A 27,830-nucleotide genomic window follows, 5' to 3' on the forward strand; every position below is an offset into this window, starting at 1 on the left:
GGGGGGGGGGGATTTTCTCAGCAAGCATGTGGAGGCTGGGCAGCTACTGCTGGACTGAAGTGAGAACTGACACAGAACTCGGACTGCAAATCTCAAACTTGTGGTGGCAAGTCTTCCAAGGGCCAGCTGGAGCTGCTGAAGACTGAGGAAGCATGACTGTGGTGCCGGTATTTTGTACAAATGCTATTGTGGCTTTGTTCATGTGTAGGAATGTTATTGTGGCTTGGTTAAGCCTTGTTTTCCCCGGAACAGCGACTATGAAGGATTTGGAGCAGGAACTACACAGGGAGCTGGACAAGGAACAGGGAGCTGTCTGCCTTTGAACCCTGATAACAGTTTGGTGGATTCAGGTAGGAGCTACCTGCTTCGAGTCAAGATGAAAAGACCTCTCCATGGATACTGAGTAGTGACTGATGAAATTATCTGAGTAGTAACTGATGAAATAGGGTACTGAGTAGTGACTGATGAAATTGTGATTTACTTGTGACCAAGGGGCTTTTGTACTTTCCACTACCCCTTAAGAGGGTACTGAATAGTGACTGATGAAATTGTAGTTTAATTGCACCCCATGGGTGGAAGGCTTTGACTTTTGTACTTTGTGTCCTTTAGCCTCTTTAAGGTTGACTGAATGACAGACTTACTAAATGATTGTACTTTGTTGAAAACTATGTGGCCATTTTAGTGATAAGCTGTAACATTGTGAATGCCGTATTTTGATTTCTGTGAATGTTTTGCTCTGATGTGTTACTGAATAGTTTGCTATGCTATGTAATCAGAACCTTGAAAGCTGTTCATAGCAGCAGCCCTCTGGAAAGCTGCTCGTGCTTGGCTTTACAGTAACCTGAATTTAAGAGACTATATTAGTCTGGCTTATTTTAGATTAGCTCTTCCTAAAAAAACTCTTCTTAAAGCTTAATCCTATAAACAAAATAAAAGTAAGTCAAAGTAATCAAAAAATAGCTGATTTCTTTTTCAATATACTAGGCATGGAGTCAGAAAAAGTCACCTTCCTGAGATCAAATCTAGCCTCCTACACTTATTAGTTGTGTGACCCTGGGTGAGTCACTTAAGCCTTTTTACCTCCGTTTCCTCATCTATAAAATGAGCTGGAACAGGAAATGGCAAACTAACTCAGTATCTTTGCCAAGAAATCCCCAAATAGGGTCATGAACTGTTGGACACAGCTGAAACAACTAAACAACACCATGCTTTATATATTTGCCTGTAATTATATAAGAACTAGTAAAATTTCCTATAGCTATATTTTTTACATAAAAAACTACAATTTTGTTCTAAGGGGAAAAAAACCTACTTACTATTTAGCCTAGTTCCAGCTATGTGTTGCTAAGAAATACTGAATATCAGAGGGGACATGGTCATACAGACCTTGAAAATTATCTACTTTATTCTCTAATTTTACAGTTAGAAAAAAAAAATTAAATACAGAAAGGTCTGGGACCTTTATAAGCACACAGGGCAGTTAATAAATACTGCTGAAGTGAATTAATATTTTAATGGTTCATAATCTGCCCTATTCTACCTATCCCCAATATTGTTTTTGACTACTCTTCAATATGAACCCTTTTAGCCAATCATACTGCTTTTCCTCATCACTCTATGAGTACATCATTTTTGGTGTATCTGACTGGAATGCCTAAACACGTTCTCTCTAGTCATCCTTCAAAGCCTGGTTCAAGTCAAATCATAAAATATTTAATAAAGGCCTTAATCATTTCAAGCTTTTCTAATCTCACCAAGAGTCATACTGCCTAAATAATCATTTATTACCTAAAATACTTATTTTGTAATCAATTACATGTGTAACTATCTTTTCATAGGCTTGATACTGCTGTGCCATTATGATGTTGTAATGCCTAGTTCCTAATTAGAATTTAAGTTCTTTGAAAGACTAAGATTGTGTCTTATATTTTTCTACAAATGTTGGGGCAGTACACTTATCCGATACTCTGTGGGAACAGATAGAAAACTAGGAACTAGTAGAGAAATCCTAAGGATTTCATTCAGGCAACAAAGGTTAAGTGACTTAATCACTGTCATGTACTACTAAATATTTAAAGAGCAGGATTTATGCATAAGTCTTTCTGACTTCAAGTTCAAGGTTCTTAACTATACTATGCCACCTCTATAATGGTCATCTAATTTTTAGTAAATATTTGCTGAATAATTGAACCAACAAGGTAACAAATGTGGATATTCAATAAGTAGCTAATTAACTAGCTTTTTTTTGTAGTTATGCCAAATATTATCAATAGCATGACAGAATAAAATGAAAATTAGAAAGCTGAGGGGAAAAAAATAGGAACCTAAGTTTTATTTTATGAAAAACTTGACAATACAGAATATAACAAAATCTAATACTAAAATTCTATTGTAACGGTTAATCTGACAGGTTTGATGATGACTAGAAAAAGTAGGCTGAAGAATAGCAGCAAAACACCACCTACTAGGACAATTATTAATGTAAAGTCATACATGGAAATTCATTAAATCTTCAGAAATCATAAAGCACATATTTTCTCTACTACCTTATACTTACACTTAACATGTCATGGTCTGATTTTGCATTTACAACTTTAAGAATATGATTATTTATAGGATCATAAATCTAGAGCTAAGATACCTCAGAGGCCTGCTAATCCAAACACCTCATTTTACAGATGAAAAAGCTAAGGCCCATGGAAACAATCTTTTAAAACTGGTATACCTGAGCAGTAAATGCATTGTGAAGAAGTAAAAAAAAAAAAATACAAAATTAGTGTATCCCAGTAGGAAACGAGGAGATGTCTCTCATCTTCCCTCTTCATAGGACACAGAGGAGTGTGTCTAGTTCCATTTTCCCATCAGAGAAGCAAAGAATATCAATGAGGTGTGTGAATACCAAAGTAGATTGGATCTTGCAAGAAGATGAGATTTTCCAAAGATGAGTTTACTACAAGCACGGTAAAGAAGTCCAAAATGAGTGTAGCCAGTTGTGAAATACTGTGGTAGGAGTTGCTCCTTCTCACACATAAGCTTCTCCAGAGGACAGACCAAAGATGACTCAGAAACAATCACTCAGACCTTACTATCTCCAAAGTAAATGGTAAGATTTTCATTTTGCCTTCACATGGTAGTGATTGGAAGTAGTTTGAACTGAACCCTACTTCTCCCTCCTTCCTCAAGAGATGAACACAGACTGACAAGGGTTCCCTCAGGAGAATGTTCTTACTTGAGGTGAACCTCAAAAGCACAGACCTCACAAAAAGACACACAAACAATACAAATGAAGGTATGAAAGGAATCCTAGGACAGCACTGTTGGCAACTGTGACAACTGGCAAACATACAGAGTACTTAGATTGCAAAACTTGTTATGGAATGTCAGAATGAGGAGTCGAGATAATGAATACCAATAAAGATTTCCATCTTCTTCTACTGGGTTTTATTCCTTGACTGTTAACTGGCTGTCAGCGAGAGAGACAATATTATGGAATTCAACATATATAACACATAAGGGACCTATCATGCCATAGGATACTGAACTTACCCATTCAACTATCTACTCTCTGCTGCTTATTCTATTATGTGATCAATATGACATATGCCTTTATATAATAAACTCCTCATCTCCTACCCTTAAGAAGTATATCCCAAATACTCTAACCTTAATTTCACTTAATCCCTCAGTACTTCAGTTTATTCATTTGTAAAATAAGGGAGTTATTCTAGATAACTATGTTCCCTTCAATTTTTTAAAAGTTTCAAATTTTTTATGATCTTATCATCTCAAAAGTTTGGAATGATAAATAATATCTTTTTAACTTTATGTTTGAAAGCTAAAACTCACACATTTGGTTCAAAATTAACAATTATACTAAAATACACTACTTGGAAAAGATCTAGAGATTTGTTGGCTATGTCAAAATGAGCTAATATTGTAGCTACTAAAAAAGGTAATAAAATCTCAGAAATGCATTGATAATGTCCCAAAGTTGTAAATTAATCCAATCATTTTGAAAACCAACTGGAAACTACTCTCATTGAACTTCATACCTTTGACCCAGCACTACTACTTGCAGACCCCATAACCCAAATAGATCAAAGAAAAAGGAAAAAGACCCATACATAAAAAAATATTTATATTAGCTCTTTTCACTGAAGCCAAAAGTTGGAAACTATAGGGGCACCTACTGATTGCATAATATCTGGACAATTTTTGGTATATGCATTTAATAGAATACTACTGAGAATGAGAAAAGACAAATGAATAGTTTCAAGAGAAATCTTCAAAGACTTCTATAAACAGATGCCAAATGAAATGAGTAAAACCAGAAAAACAATTTATATAATACAACAATATAAAGCAAACAGCTTTGAAAGACTTAAAATTCTGACACAAAATCAAACATCATTCCAAACCACAGTTGATACACATTACCTGACAGAGATGACGCACTTAAGATGAAGAATGAGACATACATTTTTATACATGGCCAATCATGGAATTACCTTTGTTTTTTGACTATACATATTCATTATAAGGGGGTGGAGAAAGAAAATAAATACTTGTTAAAAGAAAATCAAATTAAACTGAAAACTGGAAAAAAAAAAAAGTTGATTCCACATCAAGAAATAACAGCTTAACTCTATCCCATGGTATGGAGAAGTGAACATCTTTTCATAGATACATCAAAATATCACAGCAGAGCCAAGATGGAAGATTAAAAGCAGAAACCTGCTTAAGTTCCTGAACCAACCACCCTCCCATACTTGTAAAATATGACTCTAAACAAATTTTAAAGTTACAGGACCCACAAAGTGACGGAGAAAAACAAATCTCCTGCTGAAGGCAGTCTGGCAGGCCAACAGAAAGGGTCTATCACACCAGGCTGGGGGCTGAACAGTCCCATGCGAGTCAGATGGCCCACACCCAGGGCACCCGACCAGCAGCCCAGATCAGCCAGAGCAGACTTCAGGAAAGTGAATCACTAGCACCTGTGGTGGTTTCCAGACTTCTCAACCCATAAACGCCAAAGAGAACATAAAAGGTCAGTAGGGAACTCTGTGAAAACCGGGTGAGAAAAAAGCATGGTCCAGCCCCTGCCCCCAGGGCAAGAGGTAGTGGCAGCCGGGTGGCTGCTGCTGCATAGCTGCCTCCCAAGCTCCTGGCCTGTAGATCACTGGGGGACCAAGCAACCATTCAGAGGGTAATAACTCTTGCTTTGACCTACTTGGATCTGGGTCATGGTCTTGGGAAGTGCTCCTGGGGTGAGAAATGCTATGGTGCCAGAGCTTGTAGTGGCTGTAGAGATGGTGCCCTCCTCATAGCTCTGGCAACTGACAAAACCCCAGCAATTTGGGACATAGCTCTCTCCACTCTGGAAGCAGAGTTCTACTGTGGCAAAGAGCTCAAAAGCCAAGTAATTGGCTGGCAAGATGAAAAAGCAGAGGAAGCACAATCAGACCATGGAATCCTTTTTTGGGGACAAAAAGGATCAAAACATGGAACCAGAAGAAGACAATAAAGTCAAAACATCTGCATTAAAAGCTTTCAAGAAAAATATGAACTGCTTACAGGCCAATGGAGGAGTTCAGGAAGGATTATGAAAGTTAAGTAAGAGAAGTGGAAGAAAAATTGGGAAGAGAAATGAGAATGATGCAAAAAAATCATGAAAAAGTGAGTCAACAGCCTGCTAAAGGAGACCCAAAAAAATACTGAAGAAAATAACACCTTAAAAATAGACTAACTCAAATGGCAAAAGAAGCCCAAAAACTCAATGAGAAGAATGCCTTAAAAAGATGAATTTGCCAGATGGAGAAGGAATTTCAAAAACTCACTGAATAGAATAATTCCTTCAAAATTAGATTGGAGCAAATGGAAGCTAATAACTTTATGAGAAATCAAGATACTATAAAATAGATCCAAACAAATGAAAAAAATAGAAGGCAATGTGAAATATCTCACTGGAAAAACCACTGACCTAGAAAAAAGGTCCAGGAGAGATAATTTAAAAATTATTGGACTACCTGAAAGCTATGATCAAAAAAAAAAAAAAAAAAGAGCCTAGAAATCATCCTTCAAGAAAAACTTCCCTGATATTCTAGAACCAGAGGGAAAAAGAGAAATTGAAAGAATTCACCAATCGCCTCTTGAAAAAGATCCCAAAACGAAAACTCCTAGGAATATCATAGCCAAATCCCAGAGTTCCCAGGTCAAGGAGAAAATATTACAAGCTGTCAGGAAGAAACAATGTGAGTGTTGTGGAAACACAATCAAGATAACACAAGATCTAGCAGCTTCTACATTAAAGAATCAAAGGGCTTGGAATATGTTATTCTGCAGGTCAAAGGAGCTAAAACCAAAGGAGATTAAAACCAAGAACCACCTACCCTACAAAACTGAGTATAATGCTTCAGGGGAAAATATGGTCATTCAGTGAAATAGAGGACTTTCAAGTACTCCTGATGAAAAAAAACAGAGCTGAACAGAAAATTTGACTTTCAAATACAAGAAGCAAGAGAAACATGAGAAGGAAAAAGAGGAAAAAGAAATCATAAGGAACTTATTAAAGCTGAACTATTTACATTCCTACATAGATAAACGATAATTGTAACTCATAAGAGTTTTCTCAGTATGAATTTAGTTGAAGGGAATATATGGGTGTGTGTGTGTGTGTGTGTGTGTGTATAGGAGGGTGTATGTGTGTATGAATACATGAGTGTCTGTATATGTGTGTGTATATGTATACATAGAGGCCACAGGATTAGTTGAATAGGAAGGGATGGCATCTAAAAAATAAAATTAAGAGGTGAGAGAGGAATATAATGGGAGAAGGAGAAAGGGAGAGATAGAATAGGGTAAATTATCTCATATAAAAGAGGCAAGTGAAAACTGCTACAATGGAGGGGAAGAACAGGAAGGTGAAAGGGAATGGGTCAACCTTACTCTTGTTGAATTTGGCTTAAGGAGGGAATAACATACACACTCAATTGGGTATCTTACCTACAGTAAAATAGGGGGAGAAGGGGATAAGAGAGGAGATGATACAAAGGAGGGCAGATTGGGGGAGAAGGTAGTTAGAAGCAAACACTCTTGAAAAGGAAGATGGTCAAAGTAGAAAACAGAATAAGTGGGGGCGTGATAGGATGGAGGTAAATATAAGAGAGAGCAGACTGGGGGAAGGGGTATTCAGTAGGCTTGTTATTTTGGGGTAAGGGGTAGGGAAAAGGCAGGGAGAAAATTTGTAACTCAAAATCTTGTGGAAATGAATGTTGAAAACTATAAATAAATAAAATATTAATTTTTTTTAATCTGGTTGAGGAATGAGAGTAAATTATAACAGTTCTCATGTGCTACACTGATACTCATGAAATGTAAGAGCCAAGGAAGGTCTTCAAGAACACTAGGAAGAACATCAAAGGTGAATTAATAGAAAAGCAATTATATAAATATCAAAGGAGTATCAAATTAAGTTAGGTTTAATCTGTAGCAAGGGGGAGAGAGACTAGAGGAGGATATCCAAGACCACAAACTACATCACATGAAAACTGAATTGAAACTATTGGGAGAGAGGGCCCAACTAGATGGCACAGTGAATATAGCACTGGCCCTGGAGTCAGGAGGATCTGAGTTCAAATCCTGCTTCAGACACTTAACACATACTAGTCATGTGACCTTTGGCAAGTCACTTAACCTCAATTGCCCTGCCTTCCCCCCTCCAAAAATAAAATAAAATAAAAAAACTATGAGGGACTGGGTTGAAAAAAAAGACTGAAGGAGGGTGAGGTGGGGAGCTGAATACATACAATACATAACAGTTTTATCTAAAGAGCTGTCACACAGTACAGGGAGAAGACACTGTGTTAGATCCAGAGGTTACAAAGGCCAGTCAGTGGACAAGTGTCATAAGAAGGCAGAACTTAGCTCAATCAATCATCAAGCATTTACAAGTTCCTACTGTATGCCAAGCACTGTGCTAGGGGCTGAGAATCAATTATGTTGCAAGGTAGTCCATCAACTCACTTAAGGCCTCAATCAAATGCATTTCTCTATCCAATCTAGACTCCATGGTCAGTATTTTCAAAAATGCTTTAAATAGGCTAAAATCCCATACTCTCTTGTCCCTGGAAGTAATTGAGCAGAGGATAAATGACCTTATGTCATAATAAAGTGGAAATTTTTACAATGGTTATTAAGATTGACCTACAAGATTTCTAAGGTCTCTCCCATTAATATGTAGCATGATTTCACTAAACAGAAATTTCTCCAAGTTACTTTTGCTATTGCTATTAAGTAAATATAAAGCTGGCCTTTGTATAACCAAAATAAAAATAATTCTCTACACCAGGGCTACACAGCCTAATAAAAAAAGTATATTCCCTATACAAAGAGTTTCTGGTTTATATAAATTTGTATTACACAAATCTGACTTAATATAATTTTGAAAGAAATCCACATTCCAAAAAACAAAAAGATCTATGTGAACTTCACTATACAGTACTGTGCTCTTTCTTGCCACTCCTGTCTCTGAGGTCCTCACTCTGCAGCCTCCCACTCACACACACACACACACACACACCCCCCGCCCCCACCAAAAAAAAAAAAGCAGTAAAAAAAATAAATCCTTCAAGTGAAAGCAGAAGAGACTTGCTGCCTCCTACAGCCTGATTTCCACCTGATGGGGGCTTGGTTTGACACCTCCAAGGAGACCTTTCCCCAGTGTCTGTGCCAAGGTACTGCAACTCAGGTACCTCAAGTCTGTGCCTGGTTGAAAGACCCTGCTTGTTGTCCTTTCTCTCTTGTCTGTGTGTGGTGGTGCCCCTACGTGTGTCTGTAACTTTCTTCCTCTCAGTTTTGGCCAGGCCCCATGGCTGACTCCTGCCCTGTGTGGTCCTCCTGCTCTCTCTTCTCTGTCCCACCCTGGCCATGGGCTCCTTCCTATCCTTCTCCCTCCTGGCCCTACATTCAGGCAAATTTGCATTATATATAAAAACTGCTTTACACAGAGATCTTCAGAATGGTCCATTAACATAAAGTGAGAACTGTCTACTTAAAAATCCTTCTCTCTCTACTACTGACAAGACAACCAGGATTAAGAAAAAACAATGGGCAATTTAAAACAAATAAAACTATGCTATAAATCCCTTAGTACCAAAAATTACTAATATACTATATAAATTAAATTCAATAAAAGAAAGACTAAACGTTGATAGAAAGGTAGAAAATGTGATTCTAAGCAAAATGTAAAATTACTAAGTAGGCCCTGTCTCCCATTGTACCCCAGCTCTTTATAATTAACTGTTTATAATATATCAGTTAAAACTTAATAGAGCTATCTCTATTCCTTGAAGTTTAGTTTTCCCCAATTAATATTTTCCTCTGTTACCCACTAAAGTAGATATCACTCATCCAATTTATCCCAATTCATTAGATCTAGTAAAAAGGCTGGGAAACTACCCCAATGCAGGTTCTAAGTTACTGTTATGCCATGCCATCTCAAGAATTTCTCCCTTTTCTGAAGTTCATACCACCAAGTTTATCCAACTGCTTTCACAACTTCAGTATTAACCTCCAAGGACACTATCCCACTTTCCTCAATGACTATGACATCTGATTCACAGACCTCCTCTCCCTTTTCATCCCACAGCATCAAAGTGATTTCAACAAACATGTTTATGCCAGTCGCCTAAGTTTCATAGTTCTTTGAAGAACTCCTAAAATTTGACCTCCATCTCCATTCGACATCAGCTATCCAGAATGAACCAACAAATCAGCATTTTATTAAACTACTAAAACTCAAAGTGAAGATCAAATGAGTTAACAAATTATTAACTTTGCAAAATGATAGAGTTGTTCTAGATGTCCTCTTAAGATTACTTCTAGATTTAGCTCTAGAACTAGACTGTGTCTTATATTTATTTATGTTTATGTGTTTAATTCCTCCAGTAGAATGAAAACTCTTGGGCTGCAAAGATTGTCTTGATTTTGTTTTTTATTCTTAGTGATTAGTTCATAATAATGACAACAGTAATAATAGCAGGCATACAATACTTCAAGGTTTGATACAGAGACTCAGGGAAGTTAAATGACTTGCCAAGATAAAAGAGATATTAAGTGTCAGAGAAGGAATACAAATCCAGATCTTTCAACTCTAGAGCCAGTGGTCTTTCCACTGTACCATGTCACCTACTCTAAGGAAAAGGCTTCTTGAAGCCTTCAAATGGTACTTGAAGAAAATTAGCTTTAAAGAGAATTAGAAGCTCCAAAAGGCAAAGGAGAGGAAAGAGAACATTTCTGGTATAAGGAACAGCCTATGCAAAGGCACAGAGACAAGAGATAGAATAACATTCATGAAGAATAGCAAAAGGACCAATCTGACCGGAATATGGAGTATGTGATCATCCAGAAATCTGACTAAGGTTGGATAGTGAAGGGCTTTAATTTAAATGTCAGGAGTCTGTATTTTAATCTTAGACACAATCATTATACGATGGGGATCTTTGTGAGTAATTGAGTTAACACAGACCTACACTTTAGAAGTGTGTATATATAACTGTTCTCCAGTTATTGTTTCCTGTTTCAAAGTCATGTTTTTCAATGAAACATTCCCTTGGAGATAAGATTATAAGAACATAGGATCATAGATTTAAAGCCACCTAATGCAATTCCTTTTTACAAAAGGGTAAACTGATGCCCTAGGCAGTCATAAATTACCCTAGGTTAAATAGAAAACAAGCACCAGATGCCTCCCAAGAGATTTTTGCTTTGTTGTTTTTATCTTAAGTACTTAGCACATAGTAAGCACTTCATGAATGTGTTTCCATTCAGAAATTAGTTGTCTTCAAAAAGTCGTACCTATATTTTGAATTGTATCACTAGAAATCATAGCAACCCCAACCTTCAACTTTGGAATTTTCTTGAACACAATCACCTATTGCTTTCACCTATCTTACTCCTAGTGAATCTGCTCTTTAGTCTGATTAAGACCTGTTTTCCACTTGCCTCAATAACGTTCAACCTCAACTCTAGCCCATTCAACAGCATTCTAATACCCTTAAGCATCCCTAAATTTTCTTTTCTTCTTGTTCATTCATCTGCACCTCACCAAGTAACAGAACCCTAATATCTGCTTTTTCTTTTAGAAAGTCACAGAACCACTCTGAACCCATTAAACGTGAATTATCATTATCCTCACAGCTACTGAGAAATCTTTATTATCTCTAGTTCATCCCTATAATATTCTCCAAAGTAATTAATTCAAACCTTCTCTACTCCTCAAGTCTTCAATGCTACCTTGTCACTCTGCAATTCAACAATATAATTCATTGTTTATATAGATGCCCTGCCCAAGTGAGCTCTTCATCTCAACATTTCTCCCCATCTTTAACCATCTCTTTCTCTTTATGTCCTGTCTCTGAAGTGTTTTTCCTTATTTCTAAAACTGGTACTCACACTTCATTAGTACCTTATACACCTTTTTCTGGAGGGCAAAGTTATGAACTACTCAACCTCCATCAAAGGAGGGGAGACAGGAGAGCCTTCTCCTCATTTCCTATACAGCTGCATTCATTGTTAAATTCTTTAACTTCTCTACAAAGCCCTTCCCCTTCCCCACCTTCTTCCTCTCCCACTTTTCAGTTTTCTTTTGAGTTTTGGCTTCCTATAAGACTTTAAGCTATTGAGGGCATTTCCCCAGTTGATTAGCACAGGGTGTGGCACATAGTAGGCACTTAATAAATGTTTATTGACTATTTGCAATATTATTTATGCTCTCAATTATAATTCTTCCCACATTTTCCTCTAGGAACATTCACCAATTTTGTTCTCTCTCTTCATATCTTCAATCTCTCTTCATATCTTCAATCTCTCTGATGACTGGCTCTTTTGCTATAACCATGACTGAGTCTCCATAACTTGATGTAAAAAAAAAAAAAATTCCCTACCATATTATTGCGCTCATTTCCTTTAGTATCAACTTCTACCAACCTTCTTGAAAAGTCTTCATTCCATCCACCCACTCTAGTGAAGCTATACTAAGCAAAGGAAGACAAATAGTAGACAAATTCAGTGGCCTTTTCCATTAATCTCTGAACTTTCAGCTGCAATCAGCATTCACACATTACTTCCAGAGATTTGCACCTATACAGGCCTAATTCAACTATTTTGCTTTGTCTCTCTGGATGGCTCTCCTCTTCCTTCCAAGTCCTAGAAGTTGAGATTCCCCATCCAGGATTCTGCTGATAACTCTTTTTTCCTTAGGTAATTTCATCCAATACAATGGCTTCCGTGATCCCCTTTATACAGATGAATTCCAACTCTCTTTCTCTAGTCCTTCTCTTAAATCAACTTCATTTTATAGATAAGGAAATTGAGGCTCAGAGAAATAATCTGTTTATAAATCACACAGAAATTAAGTAGCAGAAGTGCTATGTCCCAGGGGCAGCTAGGTGGAGCAGTGAATCGAGCATCGCCTTAGACACTTAACACTTACTAGCTGTGTGAACTTGGGCAAGTCACTTAACCCCAATTGCCCTGCCTCCCCCCTTCCAAAAAGAAAAGGAGAAAAAAAAAGAAGTGCTATGTCCCTTTCCTTACAAAGTCTCTAATTCTCAGTCTGGTATGTAAGACCTTCCATGATACGGCTCCAACCTACCCCATCAGCTTTATTTCTTACCATCTCCCTTTAAATACCCTGTGCTTACTCCTTATCATATCAGATTCAAACTCCTCTGAGTTTTAATTGCCTTCATAATCTGGATTCATACTAATTCTCCAAACATATTTCTCACTACCTTCAAATACAAATCCTCTTATCTACTGAGGCAGATCATCTTAATATTCCTAATATATACAAAGATGCTACTATTAATTTCTTCCTTTGATTTTTGTTTATTCCATTTCCATTTCTTAAAATTTCCTCATCTCTCATTTATCAGAATACATAAATCCTAGCTGCCTTCAACACACAGATCAAATTTCTATCTTCTTTTGGTAGTTTTCTAATTAACTTCCTTCTATAAAGGACCATATGGTAGCACCTAGTTGTTCACTAATTACTGTTTTCATAATACTAGTCTTGTAGTTGCAGCTCAACATTGCCTTGAGGGCAGGGATTGTATCTTACACAGGATATCCTGCACTTAAAAATGACTCATATTGCAAAATTCATTTGTAAATCAATTGTTTAGAATTCAAAGCACATTTCCCATAGAAAAGTGTTATAAATAGTGGTTGGTTGTCCAGGTTAGGTCACAAAAGGCTAATTAATACAAAATGCAGCTCAAGTATGAAACAAGAAACAATAACTGAATATCTGGTAACAACTATGCCAACTTACCATGACATTTTTTTTGGCAAGTACATATCATGTATAGATATGCATGGATAAATGGGAACTGAAGGGTGGACTGTAGCTACATTCTGCTTAATTCTCTATCTAAAGTATTAGTACCAATATTAAAAGTTACATATTTCAGTCTCATAAGAATCTAGTCCAGTCCAGGTTATAAAGTTCAGGCAAGCGGTTCAACATTCAATAGCTGCTCTTCTCCCAACATTACAAGGAAGAGAGCTTCCTTGAGTTCTCTGCCAAGTCACAGAATCACAGGATCTCAAGCTGAAAGGAATCTGAGTTATCATCCCTCATTTAAAAAATGAAAAAAGTCAGGCTCAGAGGAACTAAATGACATGTCCATGCTCACACAGATAGTAACTACCAGAACTTGGATCACACATAAATGAAATTCCTTTTCTGATACCCAAGCTATACTAACATGAATATATACAGAAACAGAAATGTTATTATTGGCCACAAGCAAATCAGCCTGACCACTTTCAAAGTTTAGCTTTTAAAACTCTTTACAATCTGGTCCCAACCTATCTTTTTGGCTTCAACTGAAATACTTCCCACCTTTTGTACATTTTGATCCAGCAAAACTGACTTTCTCCTCATATATGATACTCCATCTCTCATCACTGTGCTTTTTAGCTGTCCCCCTATGCCTGGAATACAACTCCTACTCACCTCCACCTCCTAGAAATCCTGTCTTCTCTCACCATATAGCTCAAGCACCACTTATAGAAGAGGCCTTTGCTGATGTCTCCAGTTAGTGGTGTTTTCCCACCCACAAGAAATTTATTTGTATTTTTTTCTATTTAGTTGTAATAAATTTTTATATGTAGGGATAATTTAATTAATTGTATTTTTATTCCCAACAACTAACACTATGTTTAGCATTCTTAAAATAAACTTGTAAGTAAAAAGAAAATATGAACAGAATATACATATGGAAATTGAGGCTGAATAATATCCTGATAATGTATGAAAGGGTCAAAGAAGAAAACAATAAAATATATATTAAAGTAAATAACAGCTATGAGAAAACATACCTCTACCCCAAATAAATTGGTATTCACCAGTCAAAACACATGCATTAAATACAAATTTGAAAATTAAATACAAATAAAGGAAAATAGATAATCAATGAGACAATGTTCATGGCTGTGTTATGTCAATATAATAAAAATATTACCTAAACTGATTTACAGATTTCATGAGAACTAAATAATTCATGATTATTCAACAAAACTGCAGAAAACAAAAAATTCATTTGAAAGAACAAAAAGGTCTAGAGTCTTGTAATGGTTATGGTATTTGAAGATCTTCCATGCCCCTTGAACTTGCTGACGTAGCAGGAAAGGGTGGGGCAAGATGAAGCTAGAGCTAAGCTAGAATGAGTGTGGTGACTAGAAGCCTGGTGGCAGCAATGGCAGCTGCAGCGAGCTCCCCTTTTTTTTTTTTTTTTGAACCAGCCAGAATTTCTGCTAAGGACTCCTGCTGAGGTCTGCCAGGGACAGGAACTACAGGGGACCGGAGCTGCTGGGAGTGAGCTGCATGGACATTGATCAGTTGCCCTGAATGAGGAGAGGACCTCTGCCTGAGGTAGCCTGTTCTGTTTTGAAGGCTTGAGAATGTAGGTGTTTACTGCATTAACTACATGTGCCAACTGTATAGCTACTGTAATGGCTTTGACTTTCTGGTTTTGGGACTCAGTTTTCTGGTATTTGAATAAATGTTCTAGCTTTTTCCCCCCCTTTAGAGAGCCTGGTATATTTTGTGATTAATAACCATATAAGCATATTTATAGTTACTGTAGGCATTGTGAATATTGCATTCTTATTACAAGTCTCAAGGTAAATAAAAGAACAAAGAAGTTTTAATGTCTACCATTTATGTAGCTCTCTAAGTTTTGCAAAATGTTACATATATGTTATCCTCAAACAAGTGTGGAAGATAAATGCTATTATTATTTCTATTTCAAAGATGAAGAAACTGAAACAGGTTAAATAACTTGCCCAAGGTCACATTTTTAATAAGTATCTGAGTCTAGATTTGGACTCAGGTTTTCCTGTCTCCAGATCCTGCATTCTGTCCCTTGTACCACTTAACTTCCTACCTCCCCTGAGTTTCCTAGTGACTTAGCATGACTAAATCTCAAATTATCATATAAAGCAATAATCATAAAAATTATATGACCGCACTTTTACAAGTAGGACACAAAAGCAATAGAACACAGTAGCCTCATCTTCATAAAATTCGAAAATCCAAACTACTTGAGGCAAGGGAAGGAGGAATGAGTGCTAGAAGAAAGCTAATTTTACAAGAACTACAAGGAAAGTTTTAAAGTAGTTGGCAGAAATTAGGTTTAGACCAGCACTGAACATAATATGCTAAAATAAATTCCAAATAGACACAGAAACTAGATAAAAAAGATCACAGCATAACTAAATTAAGAGAACAGAAAGAAGTGATACATGTTTCAGTTGGGCTACTTTTTTCTCTATTATAAGGGATTACCTAAACTGATTTACAGATTTCATGAGAACTGCCTCTATTATAACAAAACTAAAAAACAATTTCCATAAATGACTGATGTAAAAGCAAAAAAAATTAAATTAAATTAACTTTTTAAAGAGAAAAGAAAAGTTCTATATATATCAAAATACTGGTAGTGTAAATTTTTATGATAGCAAAAAAATTGGAAACAAAGAGAATGTTCAACAAATCGAGGAATGGCTCAAGAAATTATGGGTATCTAAATATAACGAAAGATTATAGCACCATAAAAAACTATAAGGAATTCAGAAAAACTTGGGAACAATTACTTGTATTAAAGCAGAAATTACATTAAGGAAAACAACACTAAACAAATAAGAATTCAAAACACTGAGATAATAATTAGAAATCTGAAAGAATTTTGTTGATGAAAAATACATCCTTCCTCTAGATAAAGAAATGTTGCACCACTGATGTGGAATGCTGTCAGACAGTCAACGTATCTGCTGATTTTATTTAACTATGCTTTTTGTAGCAAAAGAGGGTTCTTTGTAGGGTGGGACAAGGGTAGAAAGTAAAAAGGATATAAAAAAATAAAAATCAATAGGAAATAAAGAATGGTCAATTAAGATAAAAATGCAAAGGACCATGCTAAGAATCTGAGACACAGGGAGTAACAGAAATATTTTCAACATGGTGATGAAATCATAAAGATGATTTTTTAATAGAAGTTAATCCAAAAGTAGTATACAAAACAAATAATGAAGACAAGGCTAAAGGCAAAGAAACAATTAGGATGATACTGCAATAATTTAGGCTTGGGGTGACAGGGCCTGAATCCTGGAGATGATCTAGTTAATAGGAAGTGATGAACATTTCAAAGAAAGATTAGACATGATTTTGCAAATGACTAGCTTGAGGGAGGAGACAAAAAGAAAAGAAAGAATTCAAAATAATTCCAAAACTTTATCCTGAAGTGGTTGCGAGAATGATGGACAAATTCAGTCTCATAAAATTCTGGCTCTGAGGTAGTCAGAAATGTAATACAGATGGTACTCAAGTTCCTCATCTACTTAAAAAAACAAAAGTTTTAAACAAAACTGAAGTTCTTCATCTGTAAAAAGAAATTGAGTAACTTGCCAAGAACACATTACTAATAGTGTCAGAAGTGGCACTAAAAGTGATATCTGTTGATTGCTTTCATGGTATTTTATTTAAGCACCAATTACATGAATATATATATATATATATATATACACATATATATACACACACATATATATATATTTATCATATACAGATACATACATATATTAATATAAAAAAGTGTTAAAAACTACCCAAAATAATTCCTTTAAATAGTAAATTCTTTGATACTCTAGGTCATAATACACATTTAACTTCAGATATTTTAAAATTTTATTATGTCCTTACTAATATGGCAAGGACAATCCATTTAGTAAAGAGGCAAACTAGGGGCAGCTAGGGGGCGCAGTGAATAGAACATTAGCCCTGGAGTCAGAAGGACCTGAGTTCAAATTTGACCTCAGACACTTAACACTTACTAGCCGTGTGACCTTGGGCAAGTCACTTAACCCCAAAAGCCCTCCAAAAAGCAAAAGAAAAAAAACAATAAAATAAAATAGAATCACAGATTTGTGCCCTCCCTAAAGAGGCAAACTTTGAAATGTATTAGCCAAATATTCAAATATTATCCATTTCTTCTGTAGAAAAAAAAATGAAGGGACAAAATTTGGCTTGAACATTTTGATTATAAAAAAAATAAACTTCAAAGAAACAAACCATAAAGAGAAAGACATAATGAAAAATTACAAATATCAAGACAAGCATGGCCCCAAAGAAGAAAAAAGGAAAACACCTTCCCTCTCCTCTAAAGTCGTGGGTCTAAACATGTCAAACAACGCATTTATTTTCAGATTTTTTTTCAATGTAATGACCAGTTTGGCTTTTTTCTTTTCTAACCCTTTAAAAAAAAGTCTTAGTTATATGAGATAACTCTCTGAGAGAGGGAAGAATACAGTGTAAATTTAATTGATAAAAATGTATTTAAAAAAAAAATCACTCACCTTCCATGAGCGTGGAAATCTAAGCGTAAAAACTGGTCTTCATGTGAGACTGCTCTTTTGGCACGCTGGTGTTTTTGGTGTAATGAATCCACATCATAAGATAATCCTTCATAATGTCTAATGTGTTTATTTAATGGGTTTCCATATTGACCTGCAAAACGAGAAAATACTCATCAAATACTTGAACACTTATAAAAACTCTCTAATATTTGTTTTTCATTTTCATTTTTTATATAATATAAGAAAAGTTAAAAAAAAGAGAAAAAGTCAAGAGTTTGGAAAATTTGAGAATGCTAGGCTAAAGAAATGGATTAGAAGACATGGACCAGTAGCTATTAGTCTGGTATCACAATAGTGTTTAAGGACATGCTAAGAAGGGCTCTCTCACATTCTCTCTCTCTGTCCATCTGTCTCTCTGTATGCACATATATGTATGTGTATGTATGTATAAATAATCTCAGCTGTTAGAGTAGAAATGCCAGTAGCTCACTGTACAGGCTTAGGGACATCAATTACCCACTATCGTTTCCCAATCTATATAAGGAAGGAATTCGACTAAACCATGTCCATGGTTTCTTCCATCTCTAAAATTCTATGATAAAGCTTTATTCATCTCAGGGAAAAAACAAAGGAAAGGCATATAGTAGTTAAGATCCAATCCAATGCCTTCATTTTACTTATAAGGAAACTGAGGTCTGGAAAGAGATCTAAGTCTCAGATAGCAGCAGAGTCAATTCTCTTGATTTCCATGCCAGTATTCTTTTTATTGCACCTGGATACTTCACTAACTAAAAAATGAATATCAAAGCATGTTTAAAAAATCCAAGTCAAATTGCATTAAAATTGTTTAATAACATACAATTTCATTTATAATGTTATCTGTGTTTCCTAGTAAGTCATATTTGTCAGTGTCCTTAAACCTTGCTGTAATATCAGAATTAAACTTAAGAACTACAAGAAACAATTCAAAATACAAGATCAAAGGCAAATTAAAATGTATTTTTCCCACAAACAGAAGCAATTTAAGTTCAAAGAAGAAAAAAAGGGAGAAAAGCAAGTTCCCTCAAAAATGCATTCCATTCTACTCTACTCCCTGTTCAAAAAAATGTTTTAAAGTATTTTTCCCCCTACCATTCTCTCCTTCCAATCTTCCATGTGAGGCAGAAAGATTATTAATTCCCCCAGGAGACATTGTTCTCAAGTTGAATAAAACTTTCCAACAGCAACTTATGCCATGTTAACTCCTTTTTCTACCTCATTCCCTCATATTATTTCTAAGATGCAAAGTTCCATATATTGAACTTCCATTTGAAGAATAACAATTTTCAATTTGAAAACGCTATGGTTTATAACTTTGATTTACTTTAAGGATTCTCAAATGTTATCTCAGCTTCTATGAAGCTTGAACAGAATTCATAACTTATGAAGTTAAATATACAAAATAGCCTAACATTTTGAAAAGCAGTATTTCAAAAAAAGATATCTATCTAAGCACTCATTTATTTCCCTTCCAAAACTGTATGTATGTGAGTGTTCATATCTCCAAACAACAATTCTAAGATACTTCAATATATAGGGACAATGACAAAGACTGGGATAAGTTAGGCAGACCTATGATTTCAACAGTGCAGGGGTATTTTTAGTGAAGAACTACCTCTACCAAGACAGGCACTTTGTTTGGAATTTCTAGTGTTCCAGAGCTGCCTAGAACACTGAAAGGTTAAGTAACTTGCCCTGATCACACAACCATTGGTGTCAGAAACTTTTGCCAGGTCTTCCTGGCTCAGAGCCCAGCTCTCTAGACATTCACTACTCCATACATATTCCTTCTTACTTCAATACACAGTTAACCTAAAAAGGAAACTAAAAAGAAAAAGTATTACTTTAAATTTGTTAAGCTCTTTAGGAGCAAAAAGCATTTTTTTCAAATGTAATAGTAAGTCTCAGTCTCAGAATACAGGTGATTAAGACACATTGCCTTCTTCCTAGTAGTTGAAAGACTGAAGGTGCAGAATGAAATAAATCTTCCACATGCAGTCATAGATTTGAGCAGTATCAGTTTCCATTAACTTTTTTCACTGTTACAAGAGAAGGACAATCTAATATGGAAATATGTTTTGCATGATTTCACATGTATATCCTATTGTTTGCCTTCTCCATGTGTGAGGAAAGGGAATTTGGAACTCAAAATTTAAAAAGAAAAGAATGTGAAAATAAAAATTAAATTTGGGAGGAAAAAAGAGAGAAAGCCAATATATCTCTTTTGCTTGCCCATATTTATCTGATACAAGAGGTGGGGGACTCTGGGTGTCCTACTCACAGGAGAGAAAATTATGTCCAAGAAAAGAACATCAATGAAACAATATTAAAAAATGCAGAAATCAGTAGAAGTTTGGAAAGAGACACAGACAAGCTGGAGAGTTTTGGAACTACTGTTTTACGTTTTCATATATAGTTTAAAAAAAACAACAAGTTATACGTAAGTATGGTTTAATGCACAATCCTCGTTTTTCTATTCTTTGCACATGGAAGAAAAGGAAAGGAGAAAGGTAGAATAAAAGGAAGGAGGGAAAAAAGGATGGAAACTAGAAGAGCTCTAGACTTAAGTCAAGAGAAATCTGGGAATGACAACTGGCTCTGACACTTGCTAGTTGAGTGTACACAAGCAAGTCACTTAATCCACCCCACTTCCCTTACCAAAGAACCAACCCAACCTTCAGCTCCCTCATTCTGATCCACTACTGAATCACAAGGGTATAAGAAATTCTATTTAACTAAAAGGAACTAATAAAGAATTGACAAGGGGAAGATAAAAAGGACAGAAGCCTAGATCAGAGTTGTAATCAAAGGAGACCATTTCCTGACCAACAAACCTAGGAAAATGATGTACTAAAACACTAGTAGTAGAAATGCCTAAGTAGTGTTCGAGGTCTGACCTAAGGCAGAGAAACAGAAACTTAAAAATCAATGGTACAGTGGAGAACACAGGAAGGCAAATAATATCTGCATGGTTCCAATAAAAATTTAACTTACTGAGAATATATGAGAAAAAAAGCCCAAATTCATTCACTTCCATATTTTTACTACTTCCAAAATCTACCACTTCTGTCTTTTAATTCACTAAACATTTATTCTGTACATCATAGCAAGTGCCATGTGCTAGGTGCTGAGGCACACAAAGATTAAAAAAAAAAGACCTACCTGGCCCATTAACTGGATAAGACTTCATTTAAGTTAGACCTTGAAGGACAAATGAAGAGAGAGGCAGGGAGGAGAGGTGGTAAAGCATTCTAGAAAACAATTTTTCATACTTAAGGCTAAAGGTTCCCTAAATCCAATTCAAATAGAACTCAGAATGTACAACAGGAAACAAGTATAAGCCTAGAAAGCTAGTTTGGGGCCAGTTCATGGAAGGCCTTGAATGCCAGACTTCTTTAAGAAGTCTGGGCTTTATTTACAGGCAGAAAAGAGCCACTGAAAATCTTGGAACAGAAAGACATAAGGAAGCCTAGACAGAGAATGGGAAATGGTACAGAAGAGAGGGAAATAATGAGTTCAATTTTGGACCTTGAGTTTGAAGTACCAGTAAGATACAGAGCTGGAGAGATAGGTACTTGAAAATGATGGTTTGAAACTAAGGGAACTGAATAAATTATAGTCCAGAAATAAAGATCTGAATGATTCAACTAGAAGAGGTAGGTGAAGTTTTGGGAGTAGAAGAAATTGCTAAAGAATACAGAAATTTAATGCCAATGGAGAAAGAGAAGGAGCAATTAATCAGAGAAATAAGAAGGAAACTACAAAAGTACACAATATTACAAGAAAAGAGGTGTTGTCAAAAAGGAGATGGTCAACGATGTAAAATTCAATTCAATCAACATTAGGCAGCAGCTATATACAAGGCATTGTAATATATATTGAGGATACAAAAACAAAATGATTCATTCCTATTGTCTATTCGAGTAAGTTAAGTATCAGAAGAGCCTATAGTTCAATTCATAGAATCATACATTTAGAAGATCCAGGGACTATACACCTTCTGGTCCAACCATTTCATTTCATAAATGAAGAAACTAGAGCTCACAAAGATTAGCTTATTTGACTAAGGACATACAAGTAGGTAGTAAAAGAGGAAGGATTTGAACAGAGACCTGACTCCAAAGCTAGTGCTACTGCCTTTCTTCAAAAATCCATTACAATGTGTCTACTACATATCAGGCATTTTGCCTGAGGAAGGTGATATCAGACAAAAATGAAATAGTCTCTCCCTTCTAGGAGCTTACGCTACAAGAAGGATATAACATGTACATGCGTATCCACAAAGTAATGTAAAAAGAAGGAGAACACTAATTATTGATGAGGATCAGAAAAAAACCTTTATGGAGAAGGTGCTACCTGAGCTAAGTACACACAAAGGAGACACAAAAGAAGTGGGTATTCCAGACATAGGGTTCAATGCTTTAAAGACCTTGAGGCATGAGCCAAGTACTATGCACAGAGGAATACAAGCAGGCTACTTTGACTAGAATAGGCAGGATCATGAAGGGAATTTATATAAAATATATTAAATTCAACAAGCATTTATTAAGTGCCTAGTACATAATGGGCACTGTTAGAGATGCAAGAATAAAACAAAAACAAAATAGCCTCTGTCCTCAAAAGATTACTTTCTATTAGGAAGAAAAAGAAAATTAAATATAAATTACATAACAAAGAAATTTGTAGGGATAGGACAGAGGCCTAATATGGAAGATACCAAATAAAGGTTCCAGAGGGCACAATGGAAGGACAGAGGATAGTGGGATTGGTAAAAATGAGACTGATGTGGATTGTGTCATGTCATATGAGACGAATAACAGGTAGGAGAGCTAGATTATAAAAGGCTTTAAAGATTAGGTCAAGGATTTTATATCTTATGCCAGAGGCTACAGGGATCCACTGTAGTTTTTAAGTAATGGTGTTAAGAGTCAGATCTGTGTTTCAGGAATATAACATTGTCTAACTATGTGGAATATTAATTGGAATGGATATGGGTTGGAGTAGGCACCAAGACTAAGAAAATATTAGAATGCTCAAGGCATCTGAACTAGGGTAGAAGCTGGGTAGGTGGAAAGAGGGGCCAGTTTCCAGAGATCTAGAGATACGTCTGACAAGATCTGGCAATTGACTGTATATGAACACTGAGAGGGAAGAGAGAAGAAAAGGTGGAGTGCTTAAGACACAAGCTCCCCACACCACCAAACAGATTTAGAAAATACAGTAGGCCAAATAATGATGGGGAATTCCAAGAAAAGGTCAAAGGGAGTGATTTTTCCAGCTCAGGCCAGCAGAGAAGGAGAAAAAGGGCTATGGATACTGGGGAAGGGGTCTGGTTAGGGGCATATTCCAGGCAGAACTTCCCAACTGCAGGGAGAGGATGTATACAAAGGCAAGAGAAGGTCCCAGACCCATACCAGGCCACCACCAGTGTTACCTGGCTGCTCTGTTACCCACTACCCAGTTCCACATCACACAGATCCAAGATAGATCTGTATCTAGGTGTAATGTTCCAGAGCAAGGTTAAGGTCATAGGTGGTGTATGGAGAAAGAAGCAAGTCCAAAAGAAAGTAGCAGTAGACTGGCTCAGATTCCTGGAGCAAAGTAGGGTCTGAGTTCTAGCTTCTAGTCCAGTATGAAGCCAGCAGAAGAATAAGCAGGGCAGGAATCCCAGACTAAATGGGAGCCTGAAGTTCTGTTACTGAACCAGCAGAGCTTTTCCCAGCTGACTAATAAAAGCCAAGTTTAACAGCAGCCTACTACTATTGCTCACATTCAAACTCAAGTCAGGAACTCAATAGGGGGAGGGGAAGTTGGCTCAGCAATCAGACTTTGCTCTGAATCACATCACTTTGAGAACACTGAAAGTTTGCAGGTCCCTACCCTGATCTGTACCTGAGATCCTAAAATAACACAAAACTTAACACCCCCAAGAAAGCAGCAATAGGACCAAACCAGAACTTCCCTCCAGAAATGTGTAGAGCCTGGTCCTAATATCACATCTGAATTCAGGAAGCAGGCTGGAAGAATGAGTAAAGAAAAGAGAATTCCACCATAAAAAGTGTTTATGGTGACAAGAATACTCAAGACAAACTCAGAAAGAGAATAACTCCAAAACATCTACAAATGAAGACCCCAAATTGGGGGGGGGGGGGAGAACACTTTAGCCATAAATGCAACTAGAATTCCTGAATGAGATGAAGCTAGAGTTTTTTAAGACTTAAAAATGCTTTTGTCAGTAAAATATGAATACTACTTGAAAACTGAAAAAGAAAATAACAACAGAACAAAGAACTGGAAAGCAAATTAACAAAACCTTGACCAAACAACATATTTCCTTAAAATTACAATGAGCCAAGTAAAAGCCAACAACTCTGAGATACAACAAGAAATATTAAAACAAAGTCAAAACACTGAAAAATTAAAAATGTAACATTATTTCATAGCAAAAACAAGTGACCCAAAAAACATACTGAGGCAAAAGAATTTAAGGATCACTAAGCTGAATACCACAATCAAAGGATGATATATTTCAAAAAATCTTTGAAAAAAAAAAAAGCTCAGATATCTTAGAACCAGAGCAGAAGGAGGAAATACAAAGAAGGATCTATGTTACCTCCTGGAAAAAACTCCATAAAGAAAACTCCCAGAAACATTCAAGCCAAAAGTCAAGGCTTCCAGGTCAAAGAAAACATACTGCAGGCAGCCAGAAAGAAAGAATTCAAGTACCAAGGAACCAGAGTCTGAACCACATATGATATAGCAACCACCAGTATAAAGAAGTAGTGAGCATGGGGCAGCTAGGTGGCACAGTGAATAGAGAGCACCAGCCCTGGAGTCAGGAGGACCTGAGTTCAAATCCAGCTCAGACACATGACACAATTACTAGTCGTATGACTTTGGGCAAGTCACTTAACCCCAACTGCCTTCCAAAAAGCAAAAAAAAAAAAAAAAAAAAAGCAGTGAGCTTAGAGTATGATAGTCCAACAGACAAAGGATATATAGGGCTAGAGCCAAGAATAATTTACCTAGAAAAACTGAACATAATAATATGGGGGGGTAGGAGGAATGGAAATGAGATAAAAGACTTCTAAGCATTCCTGATGAAAAGAGCTGAGCTGCACAGAAACTTTGAAGTTCAAACACAGAAGTTAAGAAAAACATAAAAGGAAAATACTTACTTAGTCGTGTGACCTTGGGCAAGTCACTTAACCCCAATTGCCTTGCCTTCCCCCCTCAAAAAAAAGATAAAACATAAAAGGTAAATGAATGAACAAGGATAAACTGCTTACATTCAAAGAAGATACATAGGGGCAGCTGGGTGGTATAGTGAATAGAGCACTAGCCCTGGAGTCAGGAGGACCTGGGTTTGATCCAGCCTCAGACACTTTACACCCACACAGGGAAAAAAAAACTAGCCGTGTAATCTTGGGCAAGTTACTTAACCCCAATTAACCTCCAAAAGGAGCAAAAAAAAAAATTAGCCATGTGACCTTGGGCAAGTCACTTAACCCCAATTGCCCTCCAAAAGGCAAAAAACAAACAAAAAACCAAATAAGATACATGTTTCTTCCCTGAACCTTATCATAATCTGAGGTCTTATACTTAGACAAGAAGGATTAAAAGATATACAACTAAAGTTATATTTAAGAAAATTTATGGAATTCATATCTGCTGATAACATTAAGTTTACTTGGAAAACCGCAAACATGCAGCACAGAAAATAACAACAAAAGCTTCAGTAAAAGGGTGCATATGAAAGATAATAAAAATTTTTTTTAAAGTAAAATCAAAAGGTCTTGCTAATAGATTGGACATGTGAGGTGGAAGTGAGGAGTAAATGATGACACAGGTTGTGAATCTAGGTGGACTGTGAGGATAGTGGTACCCTCAAAAGTAACAAATTAGGAAAACTAGGTGGTAGGGAGGAGCAGGGAGATAATAAGTTTGGTTGTACATATGCTGACTTTAAAATGTCTAAGAGTTTGAAATGTCCAAAAATTGTTGGAGGTCAGCAGCAAGTTAGGGCTGGTTAAGTAGATTAAAGTCATCAGCACAGAGATGATGACTGTTGAATCCAAGGGATTTGATAAGATCACCAAGTAAAATAGTATATAGAAAAGAGAGCTCAGGACACAGTCCTATGGTGCACCCATGGAATACTGAAGATAACACCATTTAAAAAAAGATAAAGTACTTTTCACAATTTTGGCTGAGGTAAAAGCCTTAAGCAAACAATGATGACTGCACAGGGCTGATGATGAAGAATATTACCCAATTCTTGACAGAGAAGACATGGACTAAATATCCAGAAAAAGACACACATTTTTTGGGACAAGGTCAAAATGGAAGCTTGTTTTCCATGATAATGCTACAAGGACTTTGTTTTTTCAATGGTTAGAATAAGAAGAAAAAAATGCTCTATAATTGAAAAATAAAATTTAAAAACCAAAGGGTAAAGACAATTATAAAAGATAAAATAGCTAATATTAATTATATTAAAGTCAAAAAGACTTAGCACCAAAAAAAAAAAAAAATCAATGCTAGTAATACAAGGGAGAACAAAGATCGAAGATGACCAGTGTCCAAAAGAATATCCCCTTCTCCATTACTGTCTACAATTTCTCTCTCTTCCTTCTCCAATACCTCAGAACTACCCCAACTTCTTTTTTTTTTTTAAAGCAATTGCAGTTAAGTAATTTGCTCAAGGTTACACAGCCAGTTATTTCTGGGTGTGGTGCTGAGTATCTGAGCCTGGATTTTATCCCCAGGTCATCCAGACACTGGAGCCGGTGCTCTTACTCACTGAGCCACCTGGCCGCCGCACTACCCCAACTTCTTAAAACAAAGGGCCCCAAACTGAAAACATATTCCTCTACCAGTTCTGTTATTCATCACCAGACCTCACCATGTCTCAGATTCCCTCTTCCTGGAAGACACTTCAAGCCCTGAAGTCCTCTCTTTCCAATGCTGTGTACCAACATGAACCTTCATTTTGAGGAAGTGAATAAGGCAAGCCATCCTTCACAACTCTCCTGGTTCCTCTCTTGTCTCTCATCCCCCTCATTTCATATGTCATCTTTTCCTACTAGAATAGGCGGGCAGGAATTGTTTTGATGGCTTATATTTGTATTCCCAGCACTAAGCACAATACCAGGCACACTGTAAGTGCTTGATAAATGCTTGTTGACTTGACTCCAGATTTTTTCTAACAAAAAAACTGTAAGTCATACCTCTGTTAATGGTTGCTGTTAACACACAACTGATTCACACTAAGCTTGCAGTCAAACAAAATCCCTAGATCCTCTTCAAATAACTCCACTTCCATCTTGCACTTGGTTAAGTTGATGTTCTGAATCAGTATAAGATTTTACATGTTTCCTTATTAAATTATCATTTTTACTTTTTCATTTTTAGCTCAATGTTCAAAGCCCATTAAAATCTTTATGGATCTCACTCCCTAGTAAGTATATTAGTTATCACTCCCTGCTCTATATCATCTGCAAATCTGTTAAGCATGTTTTGCCTCTATTGAAGTTATCAATAAGAATGTTAAAGCCAAGTAAAGATCCCTGGGACACTCTACTGGAAATGTCCATCCAAGCTGACAATTAATTATTAATTTTGGGGTCACTGAACTAGTTCTGAATGCATCTAACTGTACTATCACCTAATTCATATCCATCTTGTCCACAAGAAAAGCTTACAACATTTTATCAAATGCTTCACTAAAATCTAAGTAAAGTGTATCTATGACATTATTCTCATCTTCCAATTTAGTAACCCTGTCAAAAGTGGAAATTAATTTAGGCTGGTATTAATCAAAAAGACTTTATTAAGTGCCTACCATAAAGTCAAGCACTATACTAGGC

The 27,830-nt window shown here is 36.2% G+C and overlaps 1 protein-coding gene across 1 annotated transcript in view; it reads right to left on the reverse strand.

The window, feature by feature from the left end:
* Positions 1-27,830, reverse strand: part of ADAM10 (ADAM metallopeptidase domain 10) — a 173,211-nt gene that overhangs the window by 94,408 nt on the left and 50,973 nt on the right. The window contains exon 2 of the mRNA XM_069098152.1: positions 17,923-18,073. Coding sequence (XP_068954253.1) covers positions 17,923-18,073 — 151 coding nt within the window. The remainder of the gene's footprint in view (positions 1-17,922; positions 18,074-27,830) is intronic.

This window comes from Petaurus breviceps, unplaced genomic scaffold (genome assembly GCF_028583685.1).
Source record: "Petaurus breviceps papuanus isolate PSGF00001 unplaced genomic scaffold, PetGlider_PUasm1.0 37, whole genome shotgun sequence".
Taxonomy (NCBI): Eukaryota; Metazoa; Chordata; class Mammalia; order Diprotodontia; family Petauridae; genus Petaurus; species Petaurus breviceps.